Source organism: Schistocerca americana, chromosome X, assembly GCF_021461395.2.
Source record: "Schistocerca americana isolate TAMUIC-IGC-003095 chromosome X, iqSchAmer2.1, whole genome shotgun sequence".
Classification (NCBI taxonomy): domain Eukaryota; kingdom Metazoa; phylum Arthropoda; class Insecta; order Orthoptera; family Acrididae; genus Schistocerca; species Schistocerca americana.
Window position 1 is genome coordinate 89,720,911 of NC_060130.1, and position 14,425 is coordinate 89,735,335.

The following is a 14,425-nucleotide window of genomic DNA, read 5'->3' on the forward strand; positions in this document are numbered from 1 at the left end:
TTCAAAAATTGTCGTAGTTTTAGCTGTACTTATCAGATGTGTATGTTGCAAACATTAGGTATCAACTAAACTTCTGTGGGGGAAAACTAAAAAAAAAAAATCACATGTAGACATACTCTTTGCTAGTCTTAAGTAGCCTTGAACTTTTAGATTTCAAGTAGGCATTTTTTATGACACTACTCAAGAATTTGAGTACTTGGTATGATGAGTTCTGCTCATGTCTGAAGTACTAAAAAGAGTGATTGATTCCCAGAGTCACTAATTTTGTAGTACAATTTCTAGGTATTGTGTGCAAAGATGGTGCATAAAGTCATTATAAAATACTTCTTTTTTGAAAGCAGGGATTATCAGAAGAAAAAAAAAAAAACTGTTAAGTCTTCAAAACTGTGTATATTTTCAGGACACTTGATGCAGTTATCGGTATTCCAAAATACCTCTTTGGTGGAACTATGGAGCCATACTGAGTATTGTTTTGGCTGCTCTGCTGTTTTCATAGAAGTTAATCCTTGCAGAGTCAGACAAGTTTTAAATGGGGCTAGCTAGTCTGTACTGACTGTTCAGATATGCATATTTGTTTGCTTGTTGAATGTGTCATGTGACACACAACAATTGTCATCAATGTTTATTGCTGAGTAGCTCTAGGAATGTATATATACATTGTTTTGCAAAACTGTTTAACAGTTTAACACAAGTACAACAGCAGACGTGGTGAAATAGTCTCATTCAGAAAATTTGCATTTTTAAAAATTATTTTTATTTGTACAAGTAAATTTCCAGTTCTTTTAATAAATAGAGCTTTTTCTGTTTGCTGTGGTGTGATGGATACGGAGTATTCCACTTTATGCTTTTTGTGACCTATGCTGCATTTGTGTGGTTGTAGATGCTGTGTTAAAATGGTTTACTCTAAATGCATCAAGACATCCTTGAAAATGGTTCTTAAAAATTATTCTGGTGTGGTCTTCATAATATGCAGAACAAGTTCCATAATAAATTGGGGTTGAGAGGGGTGAGGGGAGGGGGTAATGCTAGTCATGTTTCTGGTATATTCAGTAAAGCCACTTGTGCACCCCATGTTGTTCCTCTGGGAACTCAGCCTTTTTTCACTGGGTACAGGCTGTGCAAACCAGGGTTGCCTGAGTTTGGGACTGGTAAGTGCTGCCAGTCTTCTGTAACTGAAACTCTGGGCATGCTTCTGTGACCGTCCTGTGGCTTGGAAAGTTGTGTGTCTCAAGGAATGGAGATTTTGGCTTAACCTTCCAGATGGTGAGGATGGTATAAACCTATATTTAAAAAAAACCTCAAGGTGTGCTGTGTACCAAGGACGTGCATGGCTATTGAGGCAGAACAGTTGTTAGCAGGCAACATCTTGGGAACCTGCTGCAACTCAATTGTGTAAGGCTTATGCATCCAAGGGAAGTCCTATCTGTGTGCACCCTTCCTTCCCTAGCTGCTCGTGGGACCGAGATGGCACCATCTAACGCTTCTTGGTCAACTCCCAGCAGAATAGGTGTACTGGTGGTGGATATGTTAGTCGGTATGGGGATCACACTGTCTGAAGTAGACTGCAATGTCGATCTTGAAGAAAGGAAGGTATGTGAGGTAAGAACAACAAAGCTTATTCCATGTGGTGAGCTAAAACCGCTGTAAAGCAATGCAACCACCAGTTTTCACCAAACATTATAGAGCTTCCAGCAGCTGTGCAGCAAGCAGGCCAGCACTGACACTGACACTGACACTGACATTCCTACAAAGTTTTCTTCGGCAAACAGACAAAGAGAAAGTATCAATTGCAGAAGAAGATGGGTTCGTAAACAGCTACACTGTGTTGAACTCGCACCATCTGATGGTTTTAAGGATACCGCTTCTGGGTAAATGGAATACAAAGTGTGCCTGAGGCAAGGTGCCTCAACTAAACCTCCAACTGTAGCAGGATGTCCTCCCTGGCAGAGAGATAGGAGAAAGAAAAAGCTCACCAATAAAATGGCTCCCATACTACAGTGGAACATCAGCGATTTCAGGAAATGGATCTCCTAACTCGGGATGTCTCGTGTGCTTGTGTTTACAAGATGCACATTTTAAACTTGCTGATGCCCCTGTGTTGTGGGGCTATATTCTCTACCACAAAGATGACCCACTGGGAAAGGGCCAAGGGAGGAGTGACTGTATGTGAATAACACACACCACTCCTCTGTTCTGCTCCTGGTTACTGACCGACAACCAGTTGCAACTGAAATTCGTGTGCACCAAAGGTTCACAGTATGCTCTCAGTACTTACCACCACAAGATGCAATAGAGTCTGAGGCTTGTGCAGATCGTGTAGAACAACTCCCCTGACCATTCCTACTACTGGGAGACTTCAATGTCCACAATGTATTGAGGGGCTCAAACTCTACGTGGCCAGGGATCAAGTTTTAGAGCACCCCACGTCGTCTTAGAACCTGCTTATCTTCAGTGTGGGCAATCCCACTCATTTCAGTGCTGCTACTGGATCACCGTCAGCCGTAGACCTCTCTGCCCTCCAGCTCTTACAGATTCTGCTCAGTGGGAAGTTACTGATGACCTTCATCCACTGACCATTTCCCTCTTTGGACTCACCTGTGGACACTGTTCAGCCAGTTGTCTGTCTGAACACTGAAGCAGTATCCAGAAATGGGCAGACCAAATTACACATGTGAACTGCAATGCCACTGACTTATCCATTCCATAGTCCTGGTCTTCTTAGAAGGCAGCCTGTACCATAGTGGACAGATGAGTATCACTCAGCAATTCAGGTCATGCATGCTCCTATGTGAAGGCTTAAGTGCTGCCCAACAGCGGAAAACGTCACAGCCTTTCGAGTAGCAAGGACCGACACTCGAGACACAACCGAGGAGAGCAATAAAAGGCCATGGCAGGTGTTCCTGGACTCTGTCAACCACTCTTCTTGTTCTATGAAAGCGTGGCAAGCCATCAGAATGATTTCTGGTAAATGCAGTTGGTTACCTATAGCAGCTGTGCAGAAGCAGGGATGTCTCCAAACACTGCAGGAAACATCGCCCAGGTAATGGCAGAGAATTTTGCGATGACTACTGCCAGTACCAGCCAGGATCCAACATTCCACCACTACTGTGCAATGATGGTGAGAGGTGTAAGTTGGATTTCAGATCCAACTGTTCTTTCTCAGTGTGGGAGCTGGATTTGACATTGTCTGAGGGTCTCATACTGCACCCAGCAACCACCAAGTCCACTACAGCATGTTGCAAAACTTGCAAATAGAATGTTTTAATTAAATATGACAGTTTCCCAACATGTGGAGTCAGCCTGCCTTCATGCCTTTCCTCAAACTGGGAAAGGAGCAAAAGTGTTCCAGTAGTTACAGAAGCAGTTCCTTGACAAGCTCTGTGGTAAAGACCTTGCAGCGAATGGTCACCTGTCGTACGGTCATGATATTGGAGACCGGGCAGCTGCTTAGCCGTTCTCAGTGTGGATTTAGGAGATGTCGAACTACTGTTGACAACTTGACCCAGCTAGAGGCGACTATCCGGCAGTCTTTCCTACATAGACAGCATATTATCTGATATCAGTAAAGCATATGGTACTACTTGGAGGCACAGTATTCTAGGACATCTTTGCCAGTGGGGCTTTTGTGGCCACCTACCCACATTCATTTGACCCTTCTTATCTCAGAATGCTTTTTTAGGCACCTTGCTGGTGACATGCTGTTCAGTAGTTTCCAGGAGCAGAATGTTGTTCCCTGAGGAAGTGTGTCGAGTATTATCCTCTTTGACATAGCCATTAACTGTATAATGTCTGCCGATAGGAGTCCTGCGCAGTGCTCCTTATTTTTTTCGACGTTCTGCGTCAATGCTGTATGATGTGGATCCTGCACTGTGAAGCAATACTTCTGAAGAGGACAGACAACCGTAGTTTAGGCAGTCTCTTTAGTAGGCATGTTGCATTTTGTAAGTGTTCTGCCAATAAATTGCAGTCTTTGGTTCGTTTTCCCCATAACTTAGCCATGTGATTTTTCCAATTTAAGTTGCCTTTAGATTTGTGTGATTTATTGTGTAATCGAAATTCAGCGGATTCCTTTTAATGCTCATATGGATGACTTCATATTTTTTATTGTTTAGAGTCAATTGCCACTTTTCACACCATGTAGATGTATTGTCCAAATTATTTTCAGTTGGTTTTGATCATCTGATGACTTTACAAGATGGTATAAGTGACAGTATCATTTGCAAGCAGTCTAAGAGGGCTGTTCAGATTGTGTCTTAAATTATTTGTCTAGATCATAAACAGGAAAGGGCCTATAACACTTCCTTTGGGAATGTCAGATATTACTTCTGTTTTACTGAGTGACTTACCATCAGTTATCTCTCTACAACACTTGTACCCAGCAGGTTACAGTCCAGAATGAACAAAATGGAAGATGTAGCAGTCAAGGAGGCATGTTGCGTTAATTAGATAGTTCAGTGTGCCATCCTGCTATTATCACCTCACTGTTGAAGTATGGAGTCGTGCATGGATGTGAAGAAGACTGGCTAGAAGTGCCAGACAATAAGCTGTGGCTATCGAAGTGAACAGCTCGACCGTGCGTACCTCTTTCCAGCAACACATACAGGATGAGCTCCTTCTCATTTGCCTTTGCATAGGACACATCCCTATGATGCTTGGATTCTGGATCCAGTGAGAGGACTCTTCAATTTTGATTGTTTGTGGCATGTGGATTGCAGTGTGCCCCATTTTAGCTGACCGTGTTTGCTATTCAGACAGGAGGACAACAGCTAATTTATCTACAGATTGGTCCTCTGTTTTAACTGACAGTGACACAAATGTGGGATGACTTTCAAAGTTCTGTGAAATGTCCAACTTGTTCCCTAAAATGTTAAACAGAGGCTTTTAATGTGTTATCTGGGTGACTGGCTCATCCATGTTTTTTTGTAAGTGATAAGTCAGCCACATACACCTGCGTAATTTTCTATCGCGTATTATTTGTATTTAAATTGACAGTTTTAGATCTTATGACTGTATTTCTTCTATGAAATCGTGTGACGGTGCAAGTGACAGCGAGTGAAATTGTGAGAGATAAGTGCAGTTTTATGTCAAAGTGACTCTTCCTTGTTTTATAACATTTTACATGTTTTAACCACATTCCACAATAAACAATGTACGTATCATCTGTATATTCTGAAGTGTTGGCGGAAGAGCCAACACCCTGTAGCTAGAGGAGGCCGAAATGCACGCTTTTAAGCTCACGCAGATTGGCGTGAGGTCTGGAACAGTTAAGGGAATTAATAGTAGCAAATAATGTACGTTGTTGATGTAATACTTAACTTTAATCCATAATTGGAGAACATCGCTCTTGTTTAGATATTATTACAATCTCAATATAACTGGTAATGGCGCCTTGCTAGGTCGTAGCAAATGACGTAGCTGAAGGCTATGCTAACTATCGTCTCGGCAAATGAGAGTGTATTTGTCAGTGTAGCATCGCTAGCAAAGTCGGCTGTACAACTGGGGCGAGTGCTAGGACGTCTCTCTAGACCTGCCGTGTGGCGGCGCTCGGTCTGCAATCACTGACAGTGGCGACACGCGGGTCCGACGTATACTAACGCACTGCGACCGATTTAAAGGCTACCACCTAGCAAGTGTGGTGTCTGGCGGTGACACCACATATTCTCTTTCGATACGTTAACTGTTGTCCTAGATAAGAGTGTAGAGTGCTATGTGAATATTGTGTTTTTCGGAATATACTGACAACCTGAGGTAGGAGATGGTGGCATATTTTGTCTGTGTAATACTATCCATTATTTTGTTGTCTTGCTTTGAAGCCTGTTTCTTTGTTAATAATATGTTGATAAGTGTTTCTGAGCATCCATTGCTTTTTACTATGTTTTTTTCCTTGATAAGTAATTGTTTCATAAGTGAGGTCCAATTAGTGGGATTATGTAGCATACTTGTTTTTGTATCTGAGGATGATGTGATATACAGTTAATGATGATGTCACCATATGTTGGTTAGAAGCTGGTGTGTGTGGTTATTGTATGTAATATGCCAATCCAGAATAATTAATCGTTTGTCATTCTTTACATTCTGCAGAAAATTTGATATTTTTATGTAACTGGTTAAATTCTACAAGCAGCTACTAAATTTCATCCTTGTTTCTGTCAAAAAGGCTTAATTTGTCACCCCATTATCTTTTATAGCACACTATTTTGTTAGCAGTTGTGCTATTCTTGTTGGAAAGTGTGTGCTCTAAGTGGTTGATATAATCATCTGTTTGGTTATGATTATGCCCATGGCAAGGCTTTCTTCCTGCTGATGAAATTTTAGATTGAAAATAGAGTAATTCTAAGAAAGTAACAATTTCAGGACATCTCTCATCTTGGAAATTAATGGGATTTTTTTAGTGTTTTACAATTTCTATCTGGATCCATCTGTATTGTTTCATTCATGTGGACATTTATAATTAAGCATTTATCTCACTTTGGTTTTTTAAAAAACTTTTACCTATGGTGTATGGTCATACATATTTTTTGTAGAGAAGAATTTTCATATGTATAATACTGCCAGAGGATGTTGTTCAGCAGCTGGAGTGACTTTCCTTCAAACAGGACAATTTAATCTTGTGCATTATGTTTGAAATTACTCTCTCAGTTCAGATGTGTATATAAATTCTATGTTGTCACATGATGACATTTGGGTCTGTGTTGCAGCATCTTCTGGTGACATTATGTTTAATCCTTGAGTCCATAAAGGTATCTATTTCACCCTGAAGTCCACAAATCTCACTAGAGATATGTATCTTAAACCAGTGTGTCAGTAATGTGGCAAATCTTCATAACAGATGTTATTCTAGAATAATACTGAATCACTGATAATGGTGCCATTGTTGAGTTTTTAGGAGTAGAAAATACATAGCAATATCTGAAATTTTTAAAATGCTACATCTGCTTGTAATTTGAATCTAGTTGCATCAGGTTTTCACCTTCTGTCCATGTAAGAACAGCAATGCAGCACTTACCTGTTCTTGAGTGGAAGTGCATTTGAACTTCTGATGTATTGCAAGACATGCTTGAATGTTGGTGGAGAAATAAACAATTGGTATACAGATACAAGATAAATGTTAAAAATTCTTTTAGAATTAGTAAGTAATGTGTACTTTGTTGATCTCTGTTTATCTTAAATACAAATAAATAGCCGGCCGGGGTGGCCGAGTGGTTCTTGGTACTACAGTCTGGAACCGCGCGACTGCTTCGGTCGCAGGTTCGGATCCTGCTTCGGGCAGGGATGTGTGTGATGTCCTTAGGTTAGTTAGGTTTAAGCAGTTCTACATCTAGGGGACTGATGACCTCAGATGTTAAGTCCCATAGTGCTCAGAGCCATGTGAACCATTTTTGAACAAATAAATACCAGTAAATGAACTGCAGATTGCTTGCTTCCAGCATCTGAGCTTCATTTAAATATTTCTTTTTCTAAAACTGAGATACAATAAATAAAAAAACCAAATTTATTTGGATTGTGTGATTTATAAATATTCAGGTTATAGTTTCTGACAAATGCTATTACATGGAGTGATCAGTGGCACTTACTCGTAAATACTCATAGATGTTGAACTATTCATTTTTCATAAAAATCCTGTATGTAGTGAGAAATTCTAGTAAGCCATTAATTCTTTCACATGGGAGTTACATAGAAAAGTCATATATTTTTTATGTAATTTCTAGGCAGCCATCATCAGTGGAAGTCTAGGACATGCTGAAAATATTAGACTTATGTATGCCTTGGGTCGTTTGCTGTCACCAATGCCACTGGAGAAGATAATGATGTATTTGAATGAAATACTTGTTCCTTGTGTTAGAGAATTGGAGATCCTGGCAAATTCTGAGGTATTTATACAATTTGAGACCAAACTTTTGTTTAACAAATAACTTCAATTACCCTTTTTAAATTAACTTTATATAGAAAAATTACTTTGGAAATGGATTTAACTTTTAGATTTAACTTAACAGAAGCAATGATATTTACACCTTATAATATGTACCTGTATGTGCTGGTACAGGTAGATTATCATAATTTGCTAGGAGTAAAAAGAAGAAGAAGAAAAAAGAAACTCTGTGTATAGGAGGCACACATCAATACTTCAATGGAAATACTACTATTCTTGGCATATATTCTGTTCTGACATTCTTGGAAGACAGCAGCTTACCACAAAGACTCGTATTACACTATCAGATATGTGTGACAAATCTTCTGTAAAAACCATTACCACACCTCAACTTTTATGTAAGATGTGACAAAACTACCCCAATACACCATCAAAGATTTTATAAAATGTCAGTAATATAAAATCTTCGACAAAGTTATTTTACTGTGTAATGTGAACCAAAGTCGAGGTTTTCGTGTGTGATGTAATTTTTGTTTAGTTCACGAGTACCATTCAAAGTTACCTATATTGTAGAAGCATGTTCTAATTGTACTGCAAATGTATGAATGATTCATGAGAAGAACATTTTATTTTGTTTGTTTTACTAGCGCTTCTGCCTGTGGGAGGCTATTTTTGTGAGGCATGTACACGGAAGCGCCAGAGAAACTGGGAATAGGTGTGCATATTCAAATCAGAGTTATATAAACAGGCAGAAGACTGCACTGTGGTTGGCAACGCGTATATAAGGCAGCAAGTGTTAGATCGTTAACTACTGCTGCAATGGCAGGTTATCAAGATTTAAATGTTTGAACGTGGTGTTATAGTTGGTGCACAAGCGATGGGACCCAGCATTTCTGAGGTAGTGATGAAGTGGGGACTTCCCGTGTGACCATTTCACGAGTGTACCATAAATATCAGAAATGTGGTAAAACGCCAGATCTCTGAAATTGCTGCGGCTGGAAAGAGATCCTGCGAGCACGGGACTAATGACGACTGAAGAGTGTTGTTCAAAGTGACAGAAGTGCGACCTTTCTGCAAATTGCTGCAGATTTCAATGCTGGGCCGTGAACGAGTGACAGCGTGCAAACCGTTCGACGAAACATCATCGATATGGGCTTTTGGAGCCAAAGGCCCACTCATGTATCCTCGGTGACTGCACGACAGAAAGCTTTACACCACGCCTGGGCCCGTCGACACCGACATTGGACTATAGATGACTGGAAACACGTTTCCCGGTCAGACGAGTCTCGTTTCAAATTGTATCGAGTGGGTGGATGTGTACGGGTATGGAGACGATCTCGTGAATCCACAGACCCTGCGTGTCGGCAGGGGACTGTTCGAGCTGGTGGAGGCTCTGTAATGGTGTGGGGTGTGTGCAGTTGGGGTGGTACGGGACCCCTGATACGTCTAGATACAACTCTGACATGCGACACGTAGGTAAGCGTCCTGTCTGATCACCTGCATCCGTGGGCAACTCCGGCAGGACAGTGTGACTCCCCACACATTCAGAATTGCTACAGAGCGGCTCCAGAAACACTCTTCTGAGTGTAAACACTTCCGCTGGCCACCAAACTCCCCAGACGTGAACATTATTGAACGTATCTGGTATCCCTTGCAACGTGCTGTTCAGAAGATATCCTCATCCCCTTGTACTCCTATGGATTTATGGACAGTCCTGCAGGATTCACGGTGTCAGTTCCCTACAGCACTATTTCACACATTAGTCGAGTCCGTGCCATGTGGTGTTGCAGCAGTTCTGCATGCTCGCGGGGGCGCTACACGATATTAGGCAGGTGTACCAGTTTCTTTGGCTCTTCAGTGTATATTATTTGAATCAAGTCTGTTCAATATTGGTTAGAAGCAGGGCAGTAGAAATCATAAGCAATGTGTGAATTCACTCAGTGAAGATTTTTCACACTACAGTGAAACCCCTGCATCTACACTTTTCAAGGGACTTCAGAAAATTGTGTAAAATGCGGGAAAATGTGAAATGTGGGAAATAACATTTAAACTGTAAAAGTTATGTATGGGACACCCCCTTGCATTTCTGCACTTTATGTATTGTATATGTACACAACAGGCATCAAAACACTTGTCAGGGACTTGTTTATTGTCTAGTGAAGGTTTATTATTGAATAAAAACTGTGGATGTAACTGGAACTGCTAACTGTCTGGGAAGTAGAAACGTTTGACTCAATTTCAAATGTCATAATCGATGTTTTTGGAAAGGCTTCACCTGTCATTCATTATTTAAATAATGACATACTGCACCAGCTACGTGTTTTTTCATGCTTAGCACGATGCATTTTGAGAATTTTCTCTCATTCTCTAGTGTAAATATGTACGTAAGTGTTTTGTTTAGCATTTGAATATGTGTTATTCTGCCTCTCATGCAATGTATTCGCCTTTTTGAGGTTATCAGGTACTGTGCCTCCTCAGTTATGTAGAAAACCACACACACACACACACACACATACACACACACACACACACACACACACACACACACTCTATCACTCACACTGTTTGTGTAACATCACAAAAAATACATACGAAAATACTGCACTTGACAATGAGAATAAATTCTCAAAACACATTTCGCTCAGCATGAAAAACATACATAACCGGCATTGTGTTTAAACTAAAAGCATTTGAGCAACGCATAGTGAATGATAGTGTCATCTAGCGCTACAGGTGTCCAAATGCTGAAACACACCAAATATGGTTCGACGGTGTCACGACGCTCACAAAATCATGAAACTGCATTTGCACAATAGAGTGTTTGGAAATTGTTGTGAATGGTCGTGATATCTGTATTCAAACAAACCTAGTTACTCCCATCAATCACCACGCCAAGTAGAGCTTGGCAGTGGCGGGAGATGCAAATTGTTCCAACTTTTACACATTTACTGGTTCAAATCCGTTGAGTAGAGTGCCCTGGTGTCAAGAAACTTAACCACGTTTTATTTGTAAACATTACTGGATGGTCACCATCATGGCCGCATCATTTTTTTTCTCAACGAATATTTTTTCTTAATGTGTAAATCACGGGAAAATTATAAGTACGTTGACGCAAAATCGGGTGCAAATTAAGATTGTGGACATAAGAAATTTGACAGGAACGATAAAAAATGTCATAAATCATGGGAAAACTTTTATTCCAGGAACATAAAAGTGTGGTTATACTGTACCTTCTATCAGAGAACTGTGATAACTAGTCCAGGTAAAGATTAAAATAAAAAAAAAAAAAATAGCATCTTGAGGGAAGATCACAGTTGAATTCATTTTCTTCACATATTAACACTGTGCGTGGTTATCATCAAACAGCCATACAACTTTGAAGAACTTGACTTAGACAAGAAATTTTACTGTCATTAATGACCACAACAGCAGTGGGACATTAAATCCTGATCTTCCTCCCTCTGTTCAGTAATTTCTGTATCTAGTTTCGTACATGAATGGTGCAGCTCCCTGAAGTTGTAGGAGTGCCATCAGAAAGACATCCTTCAGATAGTGTGCGTTGTTTATTGTTCCCTCAGCAAACAGCAGAGGTGTACAGTCATTAAAGGCTGTGGCTCCTCACACCGTGGTGCCTGAAGTTGGTTCGGTGTAACGCTGTTCAGCGTACTCAGGTAGTTGCTTTCCTTGTTAATGCTGTTTTCAGAAACAACCAATAATAATGCTCAGTCAGAATCTGTTCTCATCGCTAAACACAACCTTCCACTGTTCATTCTGAAGTTGAGGCGGTAAATTTGATGAGGGAGCATTCTCAAGGTTGAAGTTACGTCTGCAAAAATCTTTGAACCATCACAAGTTGTTAAAGTGCTACTAGTAGTCACCCTCAGACACTAGAAATATTCATCAAACTTCAATCCTCAAGAAAAATGACCCTGAAAAACCATGTGTCAGTAATATTTCTTTACCTCCGGTGTTAACTGATTCTTCTGTTGGTTCTTGGTAGAACAACTTCACACGTATAAATGACTTACTATGATGGTAACTGATAACATCTACTACAATAATAATAATAATTTAATAATAATAATAATAATTTGTACAGAATAACATTAGAGTCATGTATTACCTGGCAAAACGAACTGGTTATCTGGCCAAAGTGGCAGCACTGTCATGTTCACAACCGAGAAGCAGGGAAGGGAGGTAGCTGTAAGGGACACTCCAGTACTCTTACCACATCAGTTTAGTCTTTTTTTTTCCCTTGCTGAAAGATCTGGAAGGAGGTCCACTCAACTTTGTGAGGGCAACTGAAAAGCTACTTGAATATAAAAGGACCAAAATTCTTTCACAAGTCACCAAAGCAGCTTTATGAGGTGTGGCTATAAAATAATGGGACTGTTGCTGTAAAAGATTTAGTTTCAGAAACATACATATTTAGTTATTGTTGCCCCCAATAAATTCCTCTCCTCTATCCCTGCAATGCTCTGTGTGAATTTTCCATTGATGGAAACAGTGCTGGAAGCCTTTCTGTCTGAGCATCATTAGGACACATGCCGCTTTTTTTGTCACTGCTTTTAATGCAGTTTTGACCTTGGAGAAGAGAGAAAAGTCACATGGTGCAGAGTCAGACAAATAAGATGGCTGATCTAACACTGGGATGCCGTACGTTTCTAGAAACCTCTTAACAAACAATCCTGTGTGCCGATGTGTTGTCTTGGTGCAGAACCCATGACTTACTCTTGTTCTGTTTGGGTATTTTCTTTATGTTCTCATGGAGTTGAGCAAGAACGTCAAGGTAGTAATGTTGATTAATAGTTTGACCTTCAGGAACCCAGTGAAGATATGCAGTTCCATGAACATCGAAAGAAAAATGAAAAAAAGAAACACCATAATTGCTTTTAATCTTGATTTACTCATTTGAGCTCTTTTCACTCTCTGTGAAGTTGGGACCTTCCAGTGCCTGGATTGGTGCTTATTTTCTGGACCATAAGTGAAAAACCAAAATTTGTCATATGTTATCACTCTTTCCAAGTAATTATGATCATTTTCAATGGTATTCAAAGTGTCAGTACAAACATTTTCGTGAGCTGCTTTTTGTTCAGTCGTGAGAATTTTTGGCTCCAGTTTAGCGGACACTTTTCTCACGTTAAATTGGTTATGTAAAATTTTCCTTACGCATTGTTTATCAATCCATAAAGTTTCAGCAGTCGATCATATACTCAACTGACAATAAGATCAAATCAGATTACCTATTTTTTCAATATTTTGATCTGGTTTTGATGTCTTGGGTGCGAGTCATCTTCATCTTCTTGGTCATCTTGGAAATGCTTGAACCACTCAAAAACCTGTGTACATCATAAACAGTCTTTGCCTTACACTTCTTTCAGTAAAAGACAGCTTTCAATAACAGTATTCTCAAGTTTCATGTGTTGAACCTTTGTTTGTTACTCTGTTATTAGATGTGTCATTTTTCCTGCAAGCCATGGCCACACTGATTTGTTTACAGAAACCAGAGATGCTGTATTTGACTGAGAAGGCTTCATACTTCACAGCTATTGGTCATTCATCTTTGGTGCATGCGTGCTTTTTCTGTGACAGCATCATTCTTTTATTTTATAGCCACATCTCCTATGTCAAGAGGCATGCACCAGGTAAGGTAACACAAGATGTTCATTTATTACCATTTAAAGCATCAACTGTTATTTTTCTGGCTAGAAAATAAAATACATGATGTATTACAACTACGTATCTTGTTCTTTGCGAGATTCCAGAGCAGCTTATAGGATTTAGGTCTGAAGTGTATGGTGGCAGTGGGGAGGGGACCATTTTCTCGTGAAATTTTGTCAGTGGAATGAAGACGAGAACTGCCAGGATACTATGTTAACAGATTACTGGGTTACTAGTTTTGGCAATGTAAATAGCCATATTCAGAGCTATAAAAGAAAATATGCCCAGGTTACAGGCGTAAAGCAATATAAAAAAACAGTAGGGCATACACAAAAACTTGACGACAAAAAATTACATGCCCATAAAACTGGGCAGTGTTAGTTACGTCATACAATGATTTAAACCACTAGGTCATAATGAGAACATACAGTGTGCTGTTTGATAATAACTCTCATAAAATTATGTTCATACAGATGGATACAGTCCAGAGTCAAAATAAAATAATGAATGCATCTAATAAGTAAAATTCAATAAAAAAGTACCACAAGAGAGCTGAGGTACTACAATAACATGACAGATGTGCAACCATAATGTATGTACTGCTTAGCATTTGCATGGCATGAATAAAACAGACACATATCGCATAATTTTATCTCGTTGGTTAATGTGATGTTGGCTATGATAGAGTAACAGATGACTAGACCTAGAGTACAACAGAAATGTTAAGTGCTGTACATTAGAATTAACAAAGGTAATTTAACATTGAAAATAGTATACAGAAGTAATCATAATGGCTAAATAAGAGAGACAGCATGCTGCAAAGTATCATGGATGGTGACCCACAAAGTAGGAATTATTCATTGAAAAATATTTTGATGTAATGATAATGTAATA

General features: G+C 39.6%; 1 protein-coding gene across 1 annotated transcript in view; it reads left to right on the plus strand.

The window, feature by feature from the left end:
- Positions 1-14,425, plus strand: part of LOC124555108 (importin-13) — a 195,498-nt gene that overhangs the window by 102,931 nt on the left and 78,142 nt on the right. Inside the window, exon 11 of the mRNA XM_047128909.1 lies at positions 7,710-7,871. Coding sequence (XP_046984865.1) covers positions 7,710-7,871 — 162 coding nt within the window. The remainder of the gene's footprint in view (positions 1-7,709; positions 7,872-14,425) is intronic.